A 16629-nucleotide genomic window follows, 5' to 3' on the forward strand; every position below is an offset into this window, starting at 1 on the left:
ATTAATCAAATGTAATCACATTTTGCATATAATCATCGGTTCTACCCTAGTATTATGATTATTTACTTTACTTATAGTTTCTGACACATTTTGTAGAATGTAAGAAAGCTATAATTTAAAACAGTTAAGTGCTAGAATTTGGAAATGTGCGTAGTAAAGAACTATAAAACAAGTTTTGTGTTTACAATACCTTTGATAAGACTGGAATTCGTTTGTCTTGACCAGACCTGTGGGTGACGCGTACATGTAAGTCAAAATTTGTTGCATCGTCATAGTTACTGTCGACAGTTGTTATTCTTGCCTTGTGTATGATTTCGGTCCACTGTTCTCCTTTCTTCAAACTCTGTTATTTGTATAAATGATCAATTCATTAATCTTATAATCAAAGTTTAAATGAACAAAACAAAGAGACGATATTTAAATCATATTTCAAATTGAAATAATATTCATATTTTTTCAAGATTTTATGAATATTGGAACATTGTGTCAGAATTATTCAGTTTTTTAAGCCTATTAAATGAAAAACTCGAATGGAATTTGAAATTATTGACTACAGTAGCCTTATATGTTTCGTGTTTTAACTGTCTTTCAATCTGTTGCGAAAATATTGTGTGTAAAGTAACAAATATCACGCCAGATATTTAAAAGAAAAGATTTTCAACAATTTTGTCGTATGCGCCAGCTACACGTCGGCAGTTATAAAGGAATGTATTTGAAAATTAAAGATTTACATAACGTTGGTTTTTTTTAAAAATAATTTGATGAAAATCTTTAAATTACCTTTATTTTCATAAACGATTTATTTGGCATTTTATCATTTTGTACACTAATACGTCCAGTACATGCATCTTTTGATTCAGTTTCAGTTTCAATGATCAATTCTTCTTCACAATTTGATTCCTCATCGTCGTTATAGTAGCAGCCGATAGGTATCGTCTGTTTAACGTATACATATGCATGTCCATTCTTGCTTAAAGTGATATAATCATCCAAAATCTGAATAGAAAACATAAATATTATAAACGATAGCTTGAATTATGTGAAGACAATATATTCTAATCTTCTCTTGCTACTTAATGTGACACCTCCTATTTGTCGTTCCGTGAGAAGCAACGCATATCCACAAGTAAAAGAATGCAATGTACCATAAACAAGAATTAATAAACACAGCTAAATAAAATAACTTTTACAAATGATCAAGGATGATGAAGATTTGAATCATAAGGTGTAAAACTACAAATATAAAAAGCAGGTAATATATCACAGGGGTCACGAAAGAACATATTGTAAACACACATCATAACGGTCACGTGCTGAAAAGTAAACAAAATCGGAAATTTAACATCTCGGGGAGATTTTTACAGCCACAAGTGCAGTCTTTCCATGACGCATTCCTCAACACATTAAACAGAAATTTGCTGGACAATAGGAAAGAACAGACCATGTTATTTGAATTTTTAAAAAATTTATATTATGATTTCAACATTTATTTACCATCCATCCCGCTCTTAAAACAAAGCTCATAAATTCATTTTCGTCATTTCCAACCATTGTAATGACGCCACACTGTACCTGTAAAATATGCAAAAACATTAATATATTTCCTCAAAGATACTGTTTGTGAATTTTCTAATTATAGCAATGTTTTTGAAAAGTTAAAGTATGTCTGTATCATGTACAGCTTTGTCAGAATAATTGGCCATTGTTTCATTTATAATGTTTTAACCTATGTTTCCTAAACGAAGACAGCATTTAACAGCTATTACAATATTTAAAAAAATCGATATCTGGTAAAATTGATTAATTCAATTTGTGTAAAATTAATGAATGAACTTATTTGTGATAAAACCAAACATAGCTTTACCTCATATGTATGACCATTTGAGCTGAAAGTTTCTGCTTTTAAAGCAAGCTCATCTTGGTTTCTAGACGGGCCCAACTGGGCATGCAATGTGCCATTTACATACCTTTAGAATAAACACTAACGGCCTGAGACTAATACTTCTAATTTTTAATATCAACGTTTCAGTTTTAATAATTAAGTTCAATATTGTATCTAAATGGACAGATGCTATATAATCGCGTTTGTTTGCAAACAATACTAAACCAAAAAATCGTGTCAATATTTTCAAAAGTGTTTTGGTAAACAGTGTCAAGAGCATATAGAATATATTGTATCTTAGTTTAAAAAAAACCTTTTACATTATAAGAATGCAAATTATTCTCAGGTCTGTCCAATTCATTACTAATTAAACGAGTCATAGATAACTTTCTTTTTACATTTAACTGACCCTCAAAGATGGACATTCCAAATAAAAGATGTGCAACGCCAGTCAAAGATATTTTTATTTTTCGAAAGGTCAATTCATTTTTTACAGATTTCATTTATCAATATTTATAAACTTACCAATTTATTCTATAGAGCACGTCATCATTTACAGGAAAAACACACCTGTATTGTAAGAAAGGACTGTAGAAATTTAAAGTATTGTCATCTTGTTTGTAATATGTTATGTTATGAACAATTTCTGGCTTCACAGAACTCTGATGAACTGAAACAAATAACTTGTAACTCAAACAAAATAGATGATCGTTTTAGTGATTACAATAATAATGTTATAAGCAAGAGACAATTATAGAAAGGCCTCTGACTACACTGTACTTTTATCTCTTTCTTGTTAGACATCGCTGCCTTTATTCTTAGCTTTGCAAATGTATGTTTTAATGCAATACTTAAAATTAAAGAAGCACCACCTAATATCTGTAAAAATCATAGACATTGTATTAAGAATTTGTCATTTTTTTGGTTAACAAAATTAGATGACTAGCATTTATTTCAACGACCTTTGTTTAAAATTTGAAAATGGATAACCAATTAAGGGCAATGGCTCTAACGCGATAACGCCTTTTTCATGATATACAATAAATAGTGCATGCTTGACGTGTCTTGTTTTTCAAAATCCAAATGAAAAGAGCAGCATAAGAAACATTACGAACATGACATCAAGAAATAGATAAATTTAGATAAGATTGTGCATGGGTACATGGGTTTTGTAAAATAAGTTTTTTCTAAAGCAATGACTACAAAGATGAATGAGCGATATGTGTATGAATTCGCAAGACTCTCAGTATCTATCAAACAGCTTTGTAGCGGCCCCAGCACAATGAATGTATTTTTCAGTGGTTATATAAAAATTGTTGGCAATTTGATGTAATGAATATTTTGAAGAAAAAAATGACAATATTACAAATTTTGTTAAGATAAATTATAGCAACAATCTGTTGTAAGAAATTGTTAAGTACATGTATTTGTTTTGCTTGCCTGGAGCGATTACATTAGCCAATGCAACAAGTTTGGCTCTGGGTACCAAAGCTTTTAATAAGATACCAACTTGTTTGGCAATTGCCCTGACATTTTTCCTTATTTCGAGAAAGTTGAGCAAGAGCTTTAAAAAATCTTCATACTACATATTAAGCAGACGTCAATTTCTAGTACGTGAAGGGTTAATGTCAAACAGAGTTTACCAAGACATATGAGTTCGTTCCAATCACGCAGTTTTATGAGGTTAAAATCGAACTGAATTTCTCCTTTACAATTTCTGGCGTGAATATAATTTTCATCAATGTCTTTATCTTCGTGAGAACTGTAACAATCAGAAATATCATTTTTGTCGGAGATGTAACATATTCTGAGTCTAAGTGGAATATTTTCTTCCAACCTTGGAACAGGCTCTGAAATTAATGTTTAAATTGTTACGTTTCAATGTATATCTTGACAGTGACTTTATCTTTTTATAACATTTTTTTTTCAGGATGAAATTTTTCGAAAGGTTAAAAAGAATATTTATAGATGATGCCTAACTGACGCATTGCATGACTTTTTTCAAAATATAAATATCGATTTGTGCATTATGTACTAGGGACATTAAGGATATTTTATACTGGTTGTTAACAATATCTTTTCCAATTAGTAGGTTTATCAGTAACACATTAACTAGCATTTTCTATTTAAAAGTTGTTTTTATATTCTATCATTAGCAATTGTTAAATATAGAGAAAGCATTGTGGTAAACAAATATCCACGAGAATCTTCAGTTAATGTATACCTTTCGTGAAACACAAGGACCTATTACTGATTATTGTTTTGAAAATCATTTTTGTCCGAAAAGAAAAAGTGCAAAAGAAAAAAAATCATATAAGGTATTATTACCACTTCACTTTTTTCGTAATAAGGTTAATTTCCAATGGCCCTCTGGGAGTTATTCTTACAGTAAATGCAAGTGAACCACGTGACTAAGAATTTTATACTGTTGCAGGGTAACAGTGCTTTTTAACAGTATAAAATCTAGTCACGTGGTCTACTTTCTAAATGAAATAAAATAAAATGGCTGCCATTTTTTTCTCTCAATTCATTCTTATTTTTTCGAAGTTCACCACGATAGGGCATCACCAGAGTTACTATTATCACCGATAAAATTTAGATGTTTGCACCCTGGAGTACCTTTCGCTTATAGAATATTTTTTGTTGAATAGTTAAAAAGTAAACATCCGTTTTATTCGGAAGTAATTGTAATGTGAATAATAATGTGTCAAACTGGATCATGCAGACGAGTTAAGGATTATTTAACAATTTTAATCAGCGAAAGATTACAGATACTCTGTACAGATATAGGATATCATCGTTGTTTTGTAAAAGCACATTGTCAAAACCATGCGAAGAATATTCTGGATACAGAAGGAGCAGATTTCACAGATCATAACCGTGTAAATTGGTTTGTATTTTATTTTCTAAATATTTTAAGTTTATACACTGTAATTTAACATAAAACGATCACAATGTTAATGTTATAGACAACCTATCTTTGTACGAACAGTTTTAAAAAAGGTTTAAAACATCAAACAGGTGTTTATTCCCTTCGAGCCCATTTCGTCATCAAGTAAGAATGCTTTCTAAAATATAATTAACTCTACTATAAAACTATAATATATAAATGTACATGTATAATGTCTGAATGTTTTTTTTTCTAAATCACGTTTTTCATTTCGGAACGTCTACAAAACACATTTTTGTATAAAGTCTAATGTTATATACGTATCCAAATATATTTCATTCAGAAAAAAAAAACATTACTATTCTTGATTGGAGCCTTTAATTAATTTCATACATGTACATAGGATCATAAATAATTATGATAGCGTGTATAACTGTATGATGAATATTTCAAGCAAACCAATAAATAAATAAATAAATAAATAAATATTTCCAACCTAGCAAAGCAAAGCCACGACCGTGTACCAAACATTGTGAAAAAATTCCGTTTAGCTCATCAATCGACGGGGGTACGAATTGTTTTCCATTGATATAGGCATTAAACCAGCCGAACTGTAACCCTCCTCTTTGAAAATGAACGAATTTTTCGTCTTCATTTGTTGCAGAATAAACCGTTGTTGTGACGTCACATGCTGGATGATATAATAGACGAAAAACATTCTAAATGATTTATAATTGTATAATTTTCTATGCAGAATATACATTTGAAACACAGTTTCACGACGGTCAATGTCAAGTAATTAATTTAATATTTCAAGCATTTAGATTGATTTAAATACATTTTTACATATGTATCACTTATAAGTCAACAATTCACACACAAATAGTAACTATAATCAAAAACTTACATGCAAAGTACTTTCGTTCTGAAATAATAAAACATCAAGTTTTTTATCTTTGTAAGTTTATATCAGTATAACGTAACTGATTAATTCTACTTTATATATATTTTAATGTGTCTATTGTATTTATGTTAAGGTCTCTGTTTCCAAACGAAATTACTTAAAAGAAGTTTGCACGTTAAAACCATTGAAAACTACATTTCGTTCCAATCCTAGATTTTTTTGTATGATAATTCAGATCATTTTATTAAGACCAGTGTCATTAACATATGGATGATCTTGATATGTATATGTATTTTAAGATTTGAATAAACTTTACTTTACGTAAATATACCCATTTTGTCACATCTTTCTACACATAACCACAAGAAACGAATTGTATTTGGAATGCTTAAAATACTTTGGAAATTCTTGATAGCGATAACGATCTTAAAATCGATATAAACAGTACACAAAATTAATAATTAAGTGCAAACCTTAATTTCAAACATGTACTTATCAAATCTAAATTTGAAGAGAACAAAACTAGTCTTAAAGTATCTAGAAGCAAGGATCCACGATATGGCCTGTGTGATTATATAATAGAGATATACTTGTATTCATTAAAAATTAAAGAAAAACATTCAATATAAAAGAAGAAATGGTTTGTACAACAAAAATGTACTGTATGTATGAATAATTATAATGTAATGGGTGTGGAGAATATTTATATCGGTCAAACTTGTGATAAATAAAAAAACAAACAGAATAACCTTTCATAAACAGCAAATAAGAGTTCAATCGATAACACAAATTAATTAAGGTACACATTTAGATGTTGTCGCAACAGTACTTTATAATTTATAACTTTTTATAAATTCTAAAATTCTGAAATATCAGCTAGGGTATCAAAAACTTGTATTTTTGTTGATGTTTTGATATTAAAAATTAATGACGGCGACATTTTTAACATTTCGTACAAATATGTACACAAATAATGTCAATTGAAGCTGTTAACATGATAGCATGTTTATTTGGCGTGATGATATAGAAACCGGTCAATGTTTATTAAATGGGAAATAATAAGTTTATAAGTTAATGTCAGTTATATTTAATATACGCTCGTATACTCGTATATTGTATATTCGGAAACCCATGGTCTAATTAAATATCTGAAACATCTTAAGTACTTTTTCTTTGAGTAAAATAAGGATTTTATATGGATATTTTGAACTCTGAAAATCAAAACAGGGTTTGGGGAAGTATAACAGTGATTTGAAATGGATTTGTTTGGACTCTGAAAATGTAAACGATGATAGCTGGAGTAAACAATTCACTTGATAAAGGATTTTTCGGACTCAGAAATTGAAAATGAGACTTAATTCATAATGTTTGATTCAATAATAATTTATATTGAAAGTTCAAATGGTGCAGATGCTAGAAAGTCAATAGTTACGTTAAATTAGGTGTGCAATATATTTTCATTACTTGTTGCTATAACTCCTTAAAAAGTAAATTATTCATACCGAAACAATAAAATTGTGCTGTTATATCGAGATTACTGAAATCTAAGGTAGGGATTCTGTATAGTAGAATACCGTGGCATTTTCTCATCTCAATATTCCCTATCTCCATTTCACAAACCCTTTCCTGATTGACACTGCATAAAGTGTACATCTTAATGTTTTCATTCAATGTCGTTAATTGAGGGTGTGCACCTGAAAAAATCCAAAAAATTCGATGCAAAGAACACATATTACATATAGTTTTCTAAAATGGTAATACAGTATGTCTTAATATTGATAAATCATTATGAGTCATCGAATTTCGTATCCAAGTCTACGTTTGTCTAAATGCTGTTGTAAGGTTACTTCAAACAATGTAGCCATAAAGCCAATAAGATAATGCCCACCGAAAAATATATCGCGACAATAACATACAGTGAAGCTATTGTACTTAATACCTTTTGAGGACTAAATGGCAATGAGTTTCCAAAACAAATAAAGGCCCAATCATCTTATAATGGTCTCTCTCTCTCTCCCTCTCTCCCTCTCTCTCTCATATTTATCACAGGCTGTATAAAAAAGCGGTGCACTCAAACATTATGTTCCATTACAAAGCTTTTTTTTCGTCAAAATCAATGACGTGTGAGAAATTTCATGTAAATAAAAGATAACCACATTTGAATCGCGTCACGGCAAAACCAACATAGTGGGTTTGCGACCAGCATGGATCCAGACCAGCCTGCGAATCCGCGCAGTCTGATCAGGATCAATGCTGTCCACTTACCAACTCTATTACAAGTAGGGAAACTGATAGCGAACAGCATGGATCATAATCAGACTGCGCGGATGCGCAGACTGGTCTGGATCCATGCAGGTCGCAAACCCACTATGTTGGTGTTGTCATGACGCGGCTCACTTATACCTTTCAATGCTAATACATTGCCAGTTCCTCTGAAACACTCAGTTTCGATACTGTTTATTGACGGCATTTGAAATTGACCTCCCCAAAATGACATGTTATGCCAGGAGTATAAATCTCTTACATTATTGTAATGATAATAATATCCTGGAAATGTATGATTCCGTATTGCTATATCTTCACATGCCAAATCTGAAAAGAATAAGAAAACTAAATCTACAAGTTAATCCTATGATTTTGCTATAAATTTCTTTTATCATTGACAATCAATGTGTCAGTAGACATTTTTTGACTAGATGTAATATATATTACACACTTTTCAGAGGGTTACATCATGATTTGATAATGTAATCGTGAAATTACTAACGCTTTATTCAAAATATCCGAACGATATCTCTATTTGAATGCGGATGAAAAGAGCACATCAAACATGAATAGAAAATGTTTCAAAAATACATGTTTAAGCCATCGTACGTGAAATATGCATGATTATGTGAAGCATGCACTATTTCAACATGTAAGAAAAATATATTCAAACATGCATCACACGATTCCTTTATAAAACAGAGTCAACAATCGAGTGCATTTTTACACGATATAAGCTCAGAATGAAAACAATATTTCAAGACATAAGGCACTAGATGCGACGGTAATAAATAAAAAAATACTGAAAAGTTTCCGCTTAATTTATAACATTTCTGTCGATTCTTTTTTCTATTGTCAGAATATTTGTAGATATCATTTTTAACACGAACAGTAACTGTACATTTTGCTGGAGTAGCCAGCTTAACAACTCCCAATACATTTTATTTCATTCTTCATGTTCACTGTGATGTGAGGATTTAGCTACGTCATAAAAGAGTGCACATGGCGTAACGTAGAAAAGCATCTGCCCGATAGGCTTAAAACCACTAAAACTTAAATACAAATGAAATTCCTGCACGCAGTCTTAAATTTCTCCATATAACAGTTTGTAGGGTAAATCCTCAATGAAAAGAGGACAATTTTTGACCAAATAAGCAATTAAAGATAAGCAATCGGGTTAAAATACATAGATTTATACCTTTTGATTTGTTATTAAACACAATATCATAGAAATAAATGTAACCATTATATATGCAGAATTCTGTTTGATGAATTAAAAACCATGAAAGTACCGTTAAAGCACTCTGTCAGTTCAAAATGTAAATTAACTCACGTAATTTGGGAAATAACTCCATTATGCAATATAACACAATAATATCCAGTCTCGGTCCCCTCATTGTCAATCATATGACAACACTGTAATCAATGTAAGAGACACAAAACTGTTACAAAACCTACTGACATAAACTTGTTTAACATATCTAAAGAAATCATGATAAGATTCAACTTATTATTTCAAAGTTGGCTACAATTTTTAAGGAAGTTTGACATGATATTTAGATCTGATCAAGACTGTTGATTGACTATTGTCTGATGTGTTTTATCTATCCGATGTTAATTATGTTGAACCTTCAAACAAAGAAAAAATGTACATCTTTTTTGTTGTATTGTTTTATACCGTTAAAATAGAACAATACTTGTGAGATGCATGTAGTTTGGGCTAAATGGTAATAGGGTTGTAAATGTTTTGTTTTCTGTGTAGAAATAGTGGAGTAATTGTACCGCAAGAATGTAGTACATGTTTAGCGGCGGCGGCGTTGAGTTATTACACGAAATGTTTCCCTTGGGAAAAAGCTAGGTACGAGTACAGGTATAATTCGGACAAACCTTTAAATGGTACGATGATCAAAAATTTACTGATAGTTCAGTGTTTTGAACACGAAAATAACTTTACCACCCAGCGTATTAAACAGTGACATCATTTCATTGTCAGCAACGTCTATGAAAAACAAATACCGGGACGTGATATGTTGTAACCACTATTTTCCTGTTGCTTAACTAGACCTGATTCTTGTATCTTAGTCTTTAAAAACATTCCTTATGATATATAATACATGTAGTTATATCATGCTTTATTAAAACGACTCGAAACAATAAGATTATTTACTTCGTTTTTCGATCGATCTCAAGGATCTTTTTCTTATACAGGGCAACTTGAATTAATATAACCTAAAATTGCTGATCAAAACAAGATAACCATCCATTTATTACCGAAATTAAAAAAATAATATCCCGAGAAACATTCACAGCCAATATGTTCTTTGCCATTTTTATTATTGACAGCTCAATTTAGTTTCAATTGCTCAATTTTCCAACTTCTCTTTAGACTTGAGTTAATTTTGATAAATTATGATTAAAAATAAAAGTTGTACATGAACTGAAATTTAATTTAAATCGTGTAGATACTATTTTAAGAATCTTTCAACTTACATCCGAAGGAACAATGTCTACGAGTTATGTTCTCAGGGAAATAAGTTTTTGCTGAAAATTTGAAACAGTATAAATAACCATCAATTGGGGTATGTCGTTTTACAGCACGAATGACTAATGCTTCTTTATATTCATCAATTGATGACATCTTTCGGTTTATAATATCGGTTTTCTTTTTATTCTTCCGTAGAGTTTTATTTAAAAACTTAAACATACACTACTTCTCCGTTCGTAAAAAATGATATATTATCGGCTTATTTACAACATAAATAAACTGGACTTGGAAACAATCCATAAATAGATAATCGAAGTAATTTCGTGTGAACTTTTGGAAAGAGTTTTTATTATAGAATTTTCAAAATTAAAATCGATGAAATACATAGTTATGAAGGTATTACTACGAGAATCATTCGATTAGTTATTTCGCTAATAAGTTTCCGTAGTTATATCCTGATAGTATTTTAAAACGTTTCATTTAACTTAATGATGTTTAATAGTTACCTTTAACGGTTCGTTTTATGCCATGACTGGAAATACATGCAATTATATACATTAACCAATTCATTGACCATATTGTACACTGGACAAAAAACAAACAAACTGAAATTCGAAGCTACATTAAATGTCGCAATAGGTTTGATATATAGTTACGTTTGTGGCAAATAGATTGGACTAAGGTCATTTGAAAGAGCACAATCTTTAGGTGGGTCAACGCTCTTAAAAGTCAGAGAATTGTCTGTCAAAAATGAATACCGTTTAGGAAGGCCTTTAACCCCCGATTGTCAAGACAAATATTACTTCTGTATAGGTTATAGTAGAACAGGAGGCAAGAATTCAAGTAAAGAAAATACAAATGTAGCAAATTGATATGGCATATCAGAAGGCAGTATCCACATATTGGACCTATGTAAGGTTTGCTCTAGGTGGGTACCCCATTTGTTCACTATTGGGCAAAAGAAACAGCGACATAAGAACTTCCGAAATCATACAAAATATGATAAAAAAGATCAACAAGGAAAGGCTGCGTTCAATGAACGCCACCCCCACACGACCCGGCAAAAGACTATGAAAATTGGGTACAAATGTCTGAGTCTCAAAAAAGTTCCGATAACAAACAGTAGTTGCGAAAAGATCAACAATGGTCCTGTATTTGCAGAAGAACCATCAATACAAAGAATGTGTTGTTTGCGATTTTTTTTTAATTCCAGCCGACCAGTTGTTTAATTGCCTATTTTATCAGTTTACACAGTCACTTGATATTTTATCTAGAAATCTGTACTGAAAAGTATTTTATAATAAGAAGCGTCAAAGTAAAGGGCCGTTAGGTAGGAGTTTTATACATGCCAATGCATCCTCTCGTGATTGTTAAAACTTTCTTGTCGTCTGAAAAGTTTAAAGTTATAAACCATCCGTCTTATTCTCCTCACTTAAGTCCCTGCGACTTCTTTCTTTTTCCATAGCTTTTTTTAAAAAAAATACGTCCGAGAATTACTCAATGTCTACGACAGATTACAAAAGAAGATTGTTTTTTATAGGTTTTCGAAACTTAACAGAGGAATTACTAATATACATTTCCTTAGAGGGGAATAATTGAACGTAGCAGTTACAAATATTGAACCCAGTGACAGAACCTATTAAATGACCCTCGTATTGACCCTCGTATCGACCCTCATATCTTATTTAAGTCAGTATTTTCATATTTTTATATACAGATACGTGACACGTTTTCACCTTTTGAAGCTACGATAAATAACAATGACACTTTACATGTCTCACTGCTTGGAAAAGATATTGCTTCTCAACATTGCTATTGTATTGTACATAAAATCAAAGAGAATCTTGTCATTAACATCGTCGATTACAGGTACTTAAATAATTAAGCATCCTGGTACATAAGAGTTTAAAATATACATGCAAAATATATCATAAAAGAATAAATGATTCATTTTCATTGTGTCAAAAAACCTTTGAGAGCAACCAAAGTCCCGAACTCATGCTGACTTTCAATATCTACATTTGTAATAGTAATGGTAGTAAATATAGGGACCACGTACATACATACAATGTATTGATTCCGTCACAATCAGAGATATTTAAAATAGAACAATATATGATAACATTATGTAAGTTGTAGACGGAATCATGCCAAATTTCGGTTTACGGAGATTATGAAGAAAAGCACAATTTATTGTTTTTTAATACTTTGCATTTTTTCTTTAAAAGCATAATATTATTGTTTTTTAATATTTTCCATTTTTTATGTTAAAAAAGGTCTTATTAAGTATCAATATTTCTTTGAAAGAAATGATATTTTCTCTATTTTTTAAGCGTAAGTTTTTGCAATTCGGATATATTAAGGGAAATAAAAAGACATTCAATATATACACAATATGCTTCAAGTTCAAAAATATATAAAACATATAATTTTGTTCTTTTACTTCGATACGGACAACTCAAATTGGTTGATTGATTAAAAAACATTTACTTAATATGTACTAGAAAAGAATTTTTTTTCAGAGGTTTGATTGTGTTCTCATTATATATCAGAACTTTAATGATAAAAAAGAGTATGAAAGAGCTTATTATATGAAATGTAAATGTATATGTACCTTAAACGTTTATAAGACATTAAAACTATAAAACAATACGTTATTTGATTTAGGATATAAAAGAAGTGAGTGTAGTTATTCATTTAAGGAATTTCCTGCCAGAATATAAATGTGTAAGTCAGATAAACATAAAAAATATATAAACAAACTTTCGGTAATTTTCAATACATTTTTTTTTCTTCAAAGTGCTATGGTTATTTAAATATTTAGGTTATGCATGACTTTAAGAGCTTAAACTTCCTATCATGTACTGGATATCAAAATTACATAAACATCCATATAAAGCCCGTTTCATTGCAAATTCTACATCTTGTACTACCAGTAATATTTCTATTTTATTGATTTCTTGTCTTTCTGTCATCAAGGCACATGTCATTAGATACTGTGAAACAACTTTAAAAAAAATACGGGCAAACATCTTCTTTGGTCTGTTAAAAAAATTCAACTGAAATTTTAGATAAGTTTAAAATTAAGAATTATCAAGCTTCATCTGTAAATACTTACGATTTCTCTACCCTATATACAACATTGCCACATAATCTTATTAATGATAAATTATTATTTTTAATTCAAAAAACATTTGCAAGAGAAAAGGTCACGTTTCTTGCTTGCTTGTTTGTTTGTTTATTTGTTTCATTTTACGCCTTTTTCCAACAGTATTTCAGTCACATAGGCGGGTAGTTTCCTAGCCATCGTTTCTGGAGAGTTACACCAGTACTAGACTACCTTCTTCCGCGCTAAACTACCAAAGCATCTACCGGGGATCGAACCCACGCCAGAGAGGTAACTGGATCAGAAGTCATCGACTCTAACCCTTCGACCACGGAGGCGGTCTTCTTGCTTGCAATTCAAAGATGGCTTTCTTTACAAATGATATCATTTAACAATATACAATGTCGATGTGACTTACGTTTTTATTAGATAACATTGATGTCAGGTTTGAAAGTACAGCTTTCAAACAGATAATAGGCATTCCAATGGGAACTTATTTTGCACCCCTGGTAGCTGATTTATTTCTTTACTGCTATGAGAGGGATTTTACCCCACTTCGAATCAGGAAATTAAACATGCAATTAATAACACTTTCCGCTACCTAGATGATATCCTTAAAATTAATTATCCTTATTTCGATAAATTGGTTTCTAAATTATATCCCAGTGAACTTAAATTGAATAAAACTAACTCTTCAGACGTTATTACATCTTTTTAGAGTTAAACATTTCTATCATTAACAATACTAAAGTAACTAAAATCTACTATAAAAGAGATGATTTTGATTTTAATATTTTTAACTTTCTATATTTAGGTAAAGATGTACCCCATGCTACATCGTATGGGGTGTATAATATATCTCAGTTAATTAGATTTACTATGGCGTGCAGTCGAGTTGATGATTTTAATAAACGCAATTTATTTATTACTATCAATCTTCTTAAACAAGGTTATCGCTATTTTATTAATTGCGTAAATATTTTACAAAGTTTCACCATCGTAATTCAGATTTAGTTTTAAAATTTTATTGTAATTTAAAAGCTCTTTTACGACTAGGTATTAGCAGACCTGGTGTTCAACCCTGTTACAGTTGGACGCTACGGACGAACTAAGTGGGAGACTCTATGATGGACAGTTTTTAAAGCTCTTTGGGACTAAATTGTCTAATGTCGTCTTTGTCTTGCTTCGTCGGGCCTTGTAGGTGATTTTCTTGTTGCCCTGCCTTCCTTTAAGACATTGACCCTTTTCGTAATGGCCATAAGGTTGTGCCTTTTTCTTCATATTTACACAATCTTTCATGTGTTTTATGTATTTCGTCTAATGCAACCATGACCATTGTTAGAATTTCACTTGACGGGGATTAATTTTATTTACACTTTCGTGTCATTTACGAACATATTGGGGCTAAGAATGAGGCTTGGCGCGCCTAAAACCGATTTAAACTCCCTGGTGGTTTAACTACCACTGACCGTTCCAAGGCGGTACCCCTATGTGTTCTTTCGCGTGTTTTTCATGTCTATATAGTGTTACTTGTTTTGAATGTTTACATGTTTTGTGACGTCTGCCTTGTTGGATTGTCGTATACGGAAGGTATTTTTTCACCCCCTCCCATTTTTTAGCTCCTCCCCATTTCACCCTTACAGCCCCTATCCCTTACAGCTCTTATCCCTTTAATTCCCATATGGGCCCGTTTTAATTTATATTATTTCACACATTACATGTCCCTCTCCCTTCGCCGCCCTTATGTCTACTCCAGGTTTTTGTTTGGTGCCTTCTGGGTGCCATACTTGGGCGTGTTGGGGGGGGGGGTGTAGGGGCTGCGTCCTGTGACCTTTGTCTTTACATTGTTGATCTTATTCTTGTTTTTTCATGAAAACATTGATACAGAAAAATCTTATAGTAGGAAGGCAGGTTAGTTGAACTCTTATGTAGTTCTTTTATTTAAAACAAGCATTAAAAAGATATATTTTTGCTGATAATAAGAGAGGTTACAAAATCTTTATCACGATTGTATGTATTTTACTTATCAAAACTCTTACTGCACAAATAAAACTTAGTTTATAAAATATGTACATTGAAAACACTTCTGTTTGCTTCTTGTATTCGCCTTTTAATGAATCAGAATTCAGTTTTAGTTTTAAGTTTGTGTCATCCATCATAATTATAATTATGTTTTGAATTATGTACAATGGCAAATTATAAATCTCTCTGTTTAAGAACTTGGAACATCATGAACTACATTAATACGTCTCTGGTACGTTTAACCTGTTTTAGAGTAAAATAGGAGCTCCGACTACAAGTAATACTTTCAAAACGTTATATTTTCTTTCCTGAGATATAATATTATATACAAGCTAGATGTCTTATTCTTTCACTTTCACTCAAAATCGTCGGATATTGAAGATTTAATTTTTGTATCCAATTAATCAATAAAATATGGGGCTGTTTGACTTGTGTTTTAAGCAATAACGTGTCGTATCGATACGAATAAGAAATCTCTATTATATAAAATAGAAACGAGTCATTCAAATATGTAAGCATGAATTATTTTGAACCCAATTTATGTAGCCTTTCTCGACTTGGAAAAATGTTACACAAAATTTATAGAGTTTACTTGTGGCAAAAACTAATGAATGCAAATGTTAGTACAAAATGTGTATTTGCTGTAAAGTCAACGGTTAAATCGTTTGTAAGGTAAAATTCGACTTACTCTTACTTTATAAATTCAAACATTTGAGTGAAGCAAGGTGCTTGCCAGCAGCATTTTGTGTCTCTTCTTTCTAAACGATATTGTTAATAATGTTAATACAGATATTAATAAAAAAATGAACATTGGCAGCATTCAATGATATTTATTATTTTTTGATGACGCAGTTATATTTGCACACGATTCAAATTCCCTACAGTCTATGTTGAACGACATATAAAAATATAGCAATATATATGAGGCTTACCTCTTAATGACAGTAAAACAAAGGCAATGATTTATGAAATTTATTTTTTTATCTTTATAACAATCATAAAGAATTAGTAAAGTCTTTTAAATATTTGGGCGTTCACTTATATAAAAATGGCAATTGGAACCGAACACAAAAGC

The 16629-nt window shown here is 30.9% G+C and overlaps 1 protein-coding gene across 1 annotated transcript; it reads right to left on the reverse strand.

The window, feature by feature from the left end:
- Positions 1 to 7146: 7146 nt before the first annotated feature.
- LOC132747048 (uncharacterized) lies at positions 7147 to 9368 on the reverse strand. Its single transcript, XM_060736358.1, has 3 exons — positions 9275 to 9368; positions 8080 to 8268; positions 7147 to 7370 (listed from the first exon to the last, which is right to left on the reverse strand). Exons 1-3 carry the CDS (start codon positions 9336 to 9338, stop codon positions 7147 to 7149), a joined length of 477 nt encoding a protein of 158 aa, XP_060592341.1. The 5' UTR covers positions 9339 to 9368.
- Between the last annotated feature and the right edge of the window lie 7261 nt (positions 9369 to 16629).

This window comes from Ruditapes philippinarum, unplaced genomic scaffold (assembly GCF_026571515.1).
Source record: "Ruditapes philippinarum isolate M1 unplaced genomic scaffold, ASM2657151v2 ctg4885_1_1_1_1, whole genome shotgun sequence".
In the NCBI taxonomy this organism is placed as follows: Eukaryota; Metazoa; Mollusca; class Bivalvia; order Venerida; family Veneridae; genus Ruditapes; species Ruditapes philippinarum.